At 46.7% G+C, this 11,502-nt stretch overlaps 1 protein-coding gene across 3 annotated transcripts; it reads right to left on the minus strand.

Annotated features, from left to right (window-relative positions):
• Nucleotides 1–399: 399 nt before the first annotated feature.
• Nucleotides 400–7,052, minus strand: LOC140422469 (uncharacterized). 3 transcript variants are annotated; one of them, XM_072507479.1, is made up of 3 exons: nt 6,618–7,052; nt 3,195–3,621; nt 400–1,979 (listed from the first exon to the last, which is right to left on the minus strand). In XM_072507479.1, exon 3 carries the CDS (start codon nt 1,930–1,932, stop codon nt 802–804), a length of 1,131 nt encoding a protein of 376 aa, XP_072363580.1. In that variant the 5' UTR covers nt 1,933–1,979; nt 3,195–3,621; nt 6,618–7,052; the 3' UTR covers nt 400–801. The 3 variants fall into 3 exon arrangements, with proteins under 3 accessions (XP_072363580.1, XP_072363579.1, XP_072363581.1); XM_072507478.1 differs by having other exon boundaries at nt 3,074–3,621; XM_072507480.1 differs by lacking the exon at nt 3,195–3,621.
• Nucleotides 7,053–11,502: the final 4,450 nt, after the last annotated feature.

Raw genomic sequence — 11,502 nt, forward strand, 5'->3', positions numbered from 1 at the left:
AATGGGATAGTCAAAGTATCTTCCACCATAAAGACTGATGCAAAAAAATCTGTTTAACACCTCTGCCACTTCCTCATACCATGACAGATTCCTTCTGCGAGAAACTCCCAGATAAATTAGACAAAAGAACCCTGTAACCACCACAGCCCATCTTCATGGCAACGTGGCTGCTTTGGGAACTAAATATCTTCCAACGTGCAAACACCTTTTCATTCTGTGCTCCTCGTCAAACTTGGAATCAGATAATCGCAACGAGGCTCAAAAATGATCAGCCCACCGGAGGCAGAGGTGTTAGACCGGCCAGTCCAGCAGAAAGAAACCCTCCAATCATCACCATTCACCAGATGTCAGAATGAACAAAATGCAGTCCTGGATGTCAGTGAGAGCAGAAACAATAACAACGGAGCCAACATCTGTAATTTATTGTGAACTTGTTGGAATCACAACAGATGTGATGAATCACAAAACCCCTCCCCACATTGACAGCAGATGAATGGTCTCTCCCCAGAATTAACTCGCTGGTGTCTCCGTAGTTGGGACGGTTCATTGAATGTCTCCCCTGCTCAGAGTAGGTGAATTGCCTCTTCCAGGTGTGAACTTGCTCATGTTCCTGCAGGGTGTATGGATATCTGAATTCCTTCTTTCACTAAGAGCAGGTTAACGCCTTCCCTCTGTGTGAACTCGCTGGTGTGTCTGCAGGTGGGATAACCGAGCGAATACCTTCCCACACTGAGAGCAAGTAAAGTGCCTTTCCCCGGTGTGAATTCGCTGGTGTGTCCGCAGGTTCGATGAAGTCGTGAATCACTTCTCACACTGAGAGCAAATGAATGGCTTCTCCCCAGTGTGAACTCGCTGATGTATCCGCAAGTTGGTTAACTGAGTGAATCCCTTCTCACACTGAGAGCAGGTGAACGGCTTCTCCCCAGTGTGAAGTCGCTGATGTATCTGCAGATTAGATGAAGTCGTGAATCCCTTCTCACACTGTGAGCAGGTGAATGGCCTCTCCCCAGTGTGAACTCGCTGGTGTGTCCGCAGGCTCGGTAAAGTACTGAATCCCTTCTCACGCTGAGAGCAGATGAACGGCCTCTCCCCAATGTGAACTTGCTGGTGTTTCCGCAGGTTCGATGAAGTAGCGAATCCCTTCTCACACTGAGAGCAGGTGAACAGCTTCTCGCCAGTGTGAACTCGCTGGTGTGTCCGCAGGTTCGATGAAGTAGTGAATCCCTTCCCACACTGAGAGCAAATGAATGGCTTCCCCCCAGTGTGAAGTCGCTGATGTATCCGCAGGTTGGAAAACTGAGTGAATCCCTTCTCACACTGAGGGCAGGTGAACGTCTTCGCCCCAGTGTGAATTTGCTGGTGTGTCTGCAGGCTGGATAACTGAGTGAATCCCTTCTCACACTGAGAGCAGGTGAATGGCCTCTCCCCAGTGTGAACTCGCTGATGTATCTGCAGGCTGGATAACCGAGTGAATCTCTTCCCACATGGAGAGCAGGTGAATGGCCTCTCCCCAGTGTGAACTCGCTGATGTCTCTGCAGATTGGATAACTTACAGAATCCCTTCTCACACTGAGAGCAGGTGAATGGCCTCTCTCCAGTGTGAACTCGCCGGTGTGACTGCAGGGCGGATAACAGAGCGAATCCCTCCTCATACTGAGAGCAGGTGAATGGCCTCTCCCCAGTGTGGACTCGCTGGTGTTTCCGCAGGTCGGATAAAGTAGCGAATCCCTTCTCACACTGAGAGCAGGTGAACGGCCTCTCCGCAGCGTGAACTCGCTGATGTCTCTGCAGGGTGCATAACACAGTGAATCCCTTCCCACACACAGAGCAGGTAAATGGCCTCTCCCCAGTGTGAATGCGACGATGAATGTCCAGCTGAGATGGAGCCATAAATCCCTTCCCACAGTCCCTACATTTCCACCGTTTCTCCATGTTTTTGGTCTCCTCGTGTCTCCCCAGGTTTGACGATCAGTTGAAGCCTGTAAAAGAAAAAATGGGAAAATATGTCATTTGAAACATGGAAGTCTGGCAATACCTGGATAAGGTACATGAGAGAATGTAGGGAAAAATCCCACGAAGGGTTAACAGCAGCTGCAAAAGAAGGTTTTGAAATGCAGATAGCCATTATCAAACAGGCGTTAAGGAAATAGCTTGTGACTATTCAAGCTGCAAAACTGTCTTTTAAGTCACAGCAGATTGAACTTTTTAGTTATATGGAAAAAAACAATATTTTGCACCTTCTTTGAAGTTAATTATTTTAGTAAGCAGCTAAAAAAGAATTGCTAGGATTTTCAGTTAATTGGGTGACAAATGTTTAGGTGTGAAATTCTGCTGACACCAGGTGAATTTGGGAAGCTGGACACAACGTGTCCACGGGAACACAGGTTAGCCCCAAATTGGAGTCAGAGTTCTGAGCTGGGGGCACTATTTGGTGATAAAGCAACTTTAGAAATGACAGAAACTAGATGTAACACCCCTCTTGGATCAAAGTACTTTTGAACATCACAAAGGAAACAATGTAATCAGAGTTCGATGAGCTGAAGTCATGCTCAATATGAATACATAGTCGTGTTAGAAATAATTCAGATTAAAGGTACCTTGTTCAATCACGAGTAAAATAAAGTTACTTTACGATAATGTCATATCACTTAATAACTGCTGGAAGAAAATATAAACCCTAAAAAATTGGGATAGCCAGCAGAGAGTCAGCTCTCATAGCTCGGTCATGTAAAGAATAGAACATAGCAACCGAGTAGAACAGCGAATCCATCTGAGGAAGACCAACAGCTTAAAAAAAGAGAGTCAGCTCTCATAGCTCGGTCATGGGAAGGATAGAGCATAGCAACCGAGCGGAACAGCGAATCCATCTGAGGAAGACCAAAAGCTAAAGAAGAGAGATTGTCAAGGTGGACCTGAAGGTCTTTTCAACCAATCAGGAGAATCCAGAAGCAAGATCTTTTTACTTTTCTGTAAAGACAGTGATTGCATCTTTTAAAAGAAAAAAATATAATCATAAAATAACTTAAAAGTTTTAACCTGAAACCGTGGTTATTACAAAGTCTACTTTACTTACTTAGCAACGCGGGATCCAGGATCGATGCTACTAAGTGGTAAGTAGATAAAATTATTTGATGAAGATATGGGTTATACCGGGGGATAACTTGAAAATACAGTTTGACCTGAATAGCACCCACCTAAGTCTGCATAGGAGTCAGGGAGTGAGAATCCCTGTTCACCATTTAGAATGTCTTATTGACCCTTTTTGGTATAGGGGGAATTCTAAGAATAGTGGTGAGTTTTTTACTTCAAGCCTCATCCACACACAGAACATTTGTAGGGTCTCTCCCCGCTGTGAATGGTGTGATGTTTTTTCTGGCTGTGTAACTGGTTAAAGCTCTTTCCAGTCAGTGCTCTGGAACACTCTCACTCGTGTGTGTGTGTGTCTCGGTGCTTTTCCATCACACTGATGTTTAAAATATTTTGAAGCCGACAGAACAGACAAATATTTCTACTTTTAGATTCAAACTCCGGTGATATTCAGTTCCAAGGAATTGAAAGACTCAGTCAGATTGAGACGTAAAGTTTGAGAATTCTGTCTGTAATTCCTCCTCTTCTAATATCCTGCAAAACAATTTACAAAAGACATCAATGTCAGTACAGAATAGAAATTCAGAACAGACAATTCTAGTTCCTAGAGAACATTCTTTCCTCTCTCATTCCCCAAAAGCTGTAAATCTCCATCCCACACACTCTCCCTCCATTCTCACTCTGCTGTATCTAATATTCACCCTCCCAATTCTCCTGAAGGTGCTGATTCAGGCTGATTGACAGATCCATGCTCACTGCTTCCTGCCCTGGTCACAGAGATCATAACTAATAGGACCTGCAGTCACCCATTCGGCCCATCGAGCCTGCTCGTCTATTTTGTGGGATCATTGACCGATTTTTGTCAGCAAATTTATCCGTGTTACTGACCACAGGCTGAATGTGCTGACTCAATATCTGTGAGCTCATGAGGCCGAGCTGTAAAACACCAAGGAAAGGATCGACGATCCCAAGGAGAGATTCCTGAATGTTGAGCAAGATGCCTCCTCGGGGCATTTAAATCCTTGGAGAACCGGCTGAGTGGAGTGGGGGAGGTCATAGATCATAGAATTTACGGTGCAGAAGGAGGCCATTCGGCCCATCAAGTCTACACCGGCTCTTGGAAAGAGCACCCTACCCAAGCCCACACCTCCACCCTATCCCCATAACCCAGTAACCCCATCCGACACAAAGGGCAATTTTGGACACTGAGGGCAATTTAGCATGGCCAATCCACCTAACCTGCGCATCTTTGGACTGTGGGAGGAAACCGGAGCACCCGGAGGAAACCCACGCACACAAGTGGAGAACGTGCGGACTCCGCACAGACAGTGACCCAAGCCGGGAATCGAACCTGGGATCCTGGAGCTGTGAAGCAATTGTGCTAACCACTAGGCTACCATGCTGCCCCTGGAGGTCTTGGAGAACCGAGGGTCAGAGAAAGAACATCCGAGTCGTCAGCCTGCCAGAAGGTGTGGAGGGTAAGGTTCCGATTAGGTTCTTCGAGGACCGGCTGCCACATTTTCTCAAGCTGGATGTGAAGCCTGGGTGTTTCAAATTAGAAAGGGTATTGGATCCTGTCTTTGAGACCGAGGGATAGTTTTCATCCCAGGCCTGTAAACATTCACTTCCACAACTTGAAAGATCGGCAGAAGGTCCTGGAGATGGGTAATGTGAGGTGGGACCCGGCTCCATGAGGGAGTAAGGATTTCCTTCTTCCAGGACTTTTCGGCAGCCACACAAACGAAGCATCGAGGCTTCGATGAAGTTTGAAGGGAACTCAATGCTGCGGGAGTGAATTCTGTCGCTTTATCCTGAGACCCTGAAAATTGTGTCCGACAACACCGTCAAGACTTTCGATAATCCGACTACTGCCTCGGCCTTCATTAAATCCATGAAGGGCAAGGATTTGGAGGGATGGTTTGCAGCTCGGACTAACTCAGGCTCTAATCCGGACTCTTTCCCTATCATGGTGTTGTTGTCTGAATTTGTTATCTTTTATCCTGTTGAAGGGAGTTGTTATTCTGTGAGGGCCAATTGAATGTCTTCTTCTCCTCCATCGAGTGTTACAGGGACTCATATTATCTTATCTCAGTTATGGTAGATGTGCCGTGTGCTTATTATCCATCATCTTTGTTCTATTATCCGAGCGTTAATCATGGCAGAACCGAGTGGCGCCATTGCCAACGGGTGGGTGGTGGTGGATGCAGGTCTTCACGGGTGGGTCTAAAATGTGGGAAGGACATTCGATCCCCATTCCCTTGTTGGCCCTTATTTTCTTCTCCTAAGTTTGGAGAAGGTATCCCGAGGGTAACGACAGTCTGGCTGTGGGGTTAACCCTCCAGGTCCTTAGTCATATTGAGGAAATTCCCCTTGGATCTATTGTGGTCGTAATTCTTTTGTATTTTTGTTATTATGGGAGGGTTTATGTATTGTTGACTTTATCCTACTCTGGTAGAGACGAGGCTTTTATCCGTGAAAGGAGCAGTTTGGGGATACTTTGGTTCCTCTGGTGTAAAGTGAGTTGGACGAGGGGGTAATGGCACATGCCTGATTGTGGTATGAAAATCTGTTCCTGTTCTCTCTGTCGCCTAACTAATGGCGACAGTTAATCTTCACATTTTCTCAGGGAAAGTACGGGGGGCATCCATCACCCTATCAGAAGGAAAAAGATCCTCTACTTTCGTAAGGAGAAAGTCGACATAGCTTTATTGCAGGAAACTCATCTCGCTTAAACTCATTTGGTGCGGCAATGTGGCACAGTGGTGACCGCAGGTGCCTTACAGCGCCAGGGACACAAGTTCAATTCGGGCCTCGAGTGACTGCATAGGTGGAGTTTGCACCTTCTCCTCGTGTCTATGTGGGTTTTCTCTGGGTTCACCAGTTTCCTCCCACAGGGCAAAGATGTGCAGGTTAGGTGGATTGGCCATGCAAAAAAGCCCCTCAGTGTTCAAATAGGTTAGGTAGGGTTGCTGGGTGACAGTGATCGGGTGGAGGCATGGGCCTAGGTAGAGTGCTCTTTCAAAGGCAGATGCAGAATCGATGGGCTGAAAGGCATCCTTCTTTCTGCACTGTAGGGATTCTATGATGAGGAACACTTTAAATTGAGGCTGGATTGGGTGGGAAGGATTTTCTTTGCCTCTTTGTCATCAAGTAGCAGGGTTGTAGCAATCCTTATTAATAAAAATATCCCTTTTAAGGTTGAAACCTGCACCAAGGACAAAGGAGGTAGATCTGTGATCATTAGAAGTTCGGTGAATGGAGATGTTGTTTCAATAATGAATGTTTATGGATCCCCGACTGACTCCCCGGAGTTCATTGCGAAAGCTTTTGTGGATTTTGCTGTTAGCTTCGACTAACTCTTTTGTGGTTGGTCACTTCAATGGCCACATATATCCTCTGGTAGATAAGCTCCCGGTTACCAGGAAATCCCCCCACCCACCGCTACAAGCTAGGGCGTTGGTCTCGGCTTGTGAGGAGGTGGGTTATGTGGATATTTGGGGAACTTTGCACCCGAGGGGCGGAGATTTTACCTTCTTTCCAGTCCCACAGCAATGTCAGACTAGAATCGCCGACTTCTTCGTGCCGAGGACGGCCTGGTGTCCGCTTGCACCACAGGGAACATCTTAAATGCGGCCCATCCCCCCCCCCCCCCCCCGTTTTTCTGGAGGTTCTGCTCGAGGGCTCACCCCCAGGTCGAGAAAGTGGAGGTTTGATGCCTCCCTGATCAGAGATACTTCATTCACTGCACATTTTCAGGAAGAGTTTGAGTTCTTCCGTTAACTCGGCCCCTGGTATTTCCCCCTCCAGACGTGTAAAGCTCAGGGCGGGGGGGGTGATCATTTGCGTCACTGCTGATGAAAGGTGCAGAATGCTGGAGAACCAGCGGCGTCTGGAGGTTTGTTTGCTGAAGGCCCAGGAGGAGGTTTCCGCCGGAGTGAAGCTCAGTCACCCAAACCCCGCGCTATGATTGGTTGGAGGACCAGACTCCTTCCGGTCGTGCAACTCTTCCCATTGGTCAATGCCTCAGCAGGACGGTCAGGAGGTGAGCTCTCCTGCACATGCGCAGCTTCCACTCTCCTTTAAACATGCGCAGTCTCAGGCAGGGGGGAGATCACCGAGCGGCTTTCAGCTCTGATCGGAGCCGTCAGCCGGTTGCCTGGAAACTTGTCTCGAGGAGGTGTGGAGGGAGGGGGTTGATCGGGGCTCCCGCGTCCGCGTACTGGAACCCAGTGACGACACCGCGGAATAGAGTAATTCCTATTGGCTGATTCAGGGAGGGCTCCATTCTGATGTCACAGCGGAAGTGAAGGTAAAACCTTCTCCTGTCTCCAACATCTGTGAGTAAAACACTTTCTTTTTTCCCCCTTTCCATTTATTTTCTCATTCTGACCTTCAATTGGTCACTTGCAGCAACTGAAGGGAAAGGAAGTGAATCCAGGGAGGGTGCAGACTCTGCAAAACTTGGCCCAGGTCTCTCTCTCTCTTAAAGACATTGTGTGGAGATACCGGCGTTGGACTGGGGTGAGCACAGGAAGAAGCCTTGCAACACCAGGTTAAAGTCCAACAGGTTTGTTTCGATATCACTAGCGCTCCGAAAGCTAGTGATATCGAAACAAACCTGTTGGACTTGAACCTGGAGTTGTAAGACTTCGTACTGTCTGAAAGACATTGACATCCTTTGCTCCCTCAGCTTGACACATTTATTTGTCTGGCTAAAAGGATGGTCTCTTTCCCAATGTTCACAATTAAAGGGCTGCTTTCCCCAAGAGATGGCTGACATTTAAGGGGTCAGTAAATTAATATCGGACAGAGATTTGTCCATTGTTGTTATATGGTACATATTAGATATATTGTTCATGGTTCTATAATGAAGTATATTTATTATTATTTCAGTAGTGTAATATTGTGTTTTAGCTCTGTTACATATGTACAGTCAGCTCCTCCTTCAAGACCATAAGACAGGAGCGGAAGTAAGGCCATTCGGCCCATCGAGTCCACTCCACCATTCAATCATGGCTGATTTCAACTCCATTTACCCACTCTCTCTCCATAGCCCTTAATTCCTCGAGAAATCAAGAATTTATCAACTTCCGTCTTAAAGACACTCAACGTCCCGGCCTCCACCGCCCTCTGTGGCAATGAATTCCACAGACCCACCACTCTCTGGCTGAAGAAATTTCTCCTCATCTCTGTTCTAAAGTGACTCCCTTTTATTCTAAGGCTGTGCCCCCGGGTCCTAGTCTCCCCTGCTAATGGAAACAACTTCCCTACATCCACCCTATCTAAGCCATTCATTATCTTGTAAGTTTCTATTCGGTCTCCCCTCAACCTCCTAAACTCTAATGAATATAATCCCAGGATCCTCAGACTTTCATCGTACGTTAGGCCTACCATTCCTGGGATCATCTGTGTGAATCTCCGCTGGACCCGCTCCAGTGCCAGTATGTCTTTCCTGCGGTGTGGGGCCCAAATTTGCGCACAGTATTCTAAATAGGGCCTAACTAATGCTTTATAAAGCTTCAGAAGTACACCCCTGCTTTTATATTCCAAGCCTCTTGAGATAAATGACAACATTGCATTTGCTTTCTTAATTACGGACTCAACCTGCAAGTTTACCTTTAGAGAATCCTGGACAAGTCTCCCAAGTCCCTTTGCACTTCAGCATTATGAATTTTGTCACCGTTTAGAAAATAATCCATGCAAGACCTCGCACTTGCCCACGTTGAATTTCATCAGCCATTTCTTGGACCACTCTCCTAAACTGTCTAAATCTTTCTGCAGCCTCCCCACCTCCTCCATACTACCTGCCCCTCCACCTATCTTTGTATCATCGGCAAACTTAGCCAGAATGCCCCCAGTCCCGTCATCTAGATTGTTAATATATAAAGAGAACAGCTGTGGCCCCAACACTGAACCCTGCGGGACACCACTTGTCACCGGTTGCCATTCCGAAAAAGAACCTTTTATCCCAACTCTCTGAGTGTTGTTAGTCTCTGGATTTCTCTTCCAAAGGGATCAGTGGAGTCTGGGAGTCACTGAATGTGTTCATGGATGAGTTAATATTTCTTTTGTTATGTTTTTTAACCAATTTTTAAATAACAAATGTAACGGAATAACAGGAAAAATGTGGAAAACGGGTACAGAGCAGAACAACTGATACGGCCAACATAAATACAAGCAACACATTGCAGAATTAATTCATAGCAGAATATTTGAGTGACCAGAGCCTCGAGATGAAATGCCTGGTCCATTGAACAACCAGTTAACAGGTTAACATAGTGAGTGGAGAAAGAGGGTTCGATTATATAAAAATGGAAGAATAATAATGCAGGACGCACTCCCCAAAACATTACAAATGGACTAACAGCATAGTTGAATTCAAATGAATAACATAACATAATGAGATAGAAGCTCTGCAGTGCAGAAGGAGGCCATTCTCTCCTTCAATCTGCACTGACCCTCAGAAAAAGCACTCCACTGAGGCACGCTTCCCACCCTATCCCCGTAACCTCGTGCATTGATCATGGTCAACCCACCTAACCTAATACCTTTGGACACAAAGGGGCAATTTAGCATGATGAATCCACTGAACCTGCACATCTTTGGACTGTGGCAGGAAACCGGAGCAGACACTGAGAACATGCAAACTCCACACAGATACTCAAGAAATCGAAGCTGGGTCCCTGCCTCTGTGCGGCAGCAGTGCTAACCACTGTGCCTCACTGTGCCCTACTCCCGACCTAAGTTGAATTTAATTCACTGATGGAAATCTCTGGAGGAGCAAGTCAGTCAAATTGGAACCTATATATCTGAGATAGGGGTCGTATAACTTACCAAATGTATCAGACTTTGAATGAACTACAGACATTAAAAATTCCATAGGGGTGCATTCTGTAATCGGCCGATGCCAGTTTTAGATAGAGGGAGAAGTGACTGGCCTGCTTCTATATCGAGCCAGAGGGATGTTGGGTCCATTCTCACCCAATCCCTTATGAACCTAAGATGCGAGGCCAATTGATATAGCCCAATATTCCGGAGACTCAACCCTCCCTTGGATCCTGGTGATTGGAGCTGAACAAACTTGAGGCAAAGTTTCTTTTTGTTCCAGATAACTGTACTAATCATTCCATTAATTTCCTTAATGACTCTGGTTGACAGCAGTATAGGCAGCATCTGCAGAGGGTACAACAGTCTGGGCAACACATTGATTTTAATGAAGACGATCCTCCCTCACCATGAAATCGGAAGAGCCGACCACCAGGCAAGGTCCCACCTAATAGTCACTATCAGCTGTGGAAAGTTAGCCCCATATAGCTGTCTGAAAGAGGGGGGTCATTGATATTCCCAGATATTTAAATCCCAAGGGGGGAGCATCTGATTGGGAACTTAGCAAGAGGAGGGGGCTTACCCTTCAACACCCCCCTCCCATCACCAGCATGGCCCCTGACTCAGTAAAATTCATCTTATAACCAGAGAAGGCACTAAATCTGTCCACAATCGGGTACAGCTGGTTAAGATGAACATTTTGCTGTGGTTTTTATTTTTATCTCGGTGCCTAATGGTCTTTTTTCCAAAATTGGTCTTTGTGGAGGTGGATCGGTTGGCTTAATCGTTTGTGTGGGCAGATAAGTTGGCAAGGATTAGGAAGACGGTGATTCAGAGAGGGCGACAGTCAGGAGGCATGGCCCTGCTGAACCTGTTATACTATTATTGGGCGGCGAACGCAGAATAGGTGTGGGGTTGGAACAGGGAGACGGAGGCTTTGTAGGCTTACATTAAAGGGTAGGTGGGGTTAATGGGTTACAGAGATAGGGTGGAGACACGGTTTATGTCGGGTGCTCTTTCAAAGAGCCGGTGCAGACTCGATGGGCTGAATGGCCGCCTCCTGCACTGTAGGGATCCTATAATTTCACGGCGCTGGTTACCGTCAACTGATAGGTGGGAGGGAAGGAGGTGGAGAGGTTGGTTAGGGAGTTGGGGTGGGTTTATGTTTTTTTTGTTGGTTTTACTTTGTAATGTTATGTGTTGTAAATGTTAAAATCTGATTGAAAATACTTCAAAAAATCTATCCACTTCTCCAATAATGTCCAGGACTGAAACACTGGGGTTCAACACAAACTGCAGCCCGTCATCTGCGCACAGAGTGATCTTGTGCTGCCTCACCCCATCCCCCAGTCCCGATATCAGAGGATCCAATCTAATAGCCTCTGGCAATGGCCAACAACAAGGGGGACAGAGGGCAGCCCTGTCTCGTCCCTCTCTGAAGCTGAAAATTCGATGCCCGTAAACCATTGGTGAGCACCGCCGCTGCCGGTCTGTGATGTAACAATTGAATCAAGTCAATCTAATCCTCACCCAACCCGAAGCCTCACAGCGGATACACCAGATAATTCCACTCAACTCGAGCAAAAGCTT

This window comes from Scyliorhinus torazame, chromosome 5, assembly GCF_047496885.1.
Source record: "Scyliorhinus torazame isolate Kashiwa2021f chromosome 5, sScyTor2.1, whole genome shotgun sequence".
Taxonomy (NCBI): Eukaryota; Metazoa; Chordata; class Chondrichthyes; order Carcharhiniformes; family Scyliorhinidae; genus Scyliorhinus; species Scyliorhinus torazame.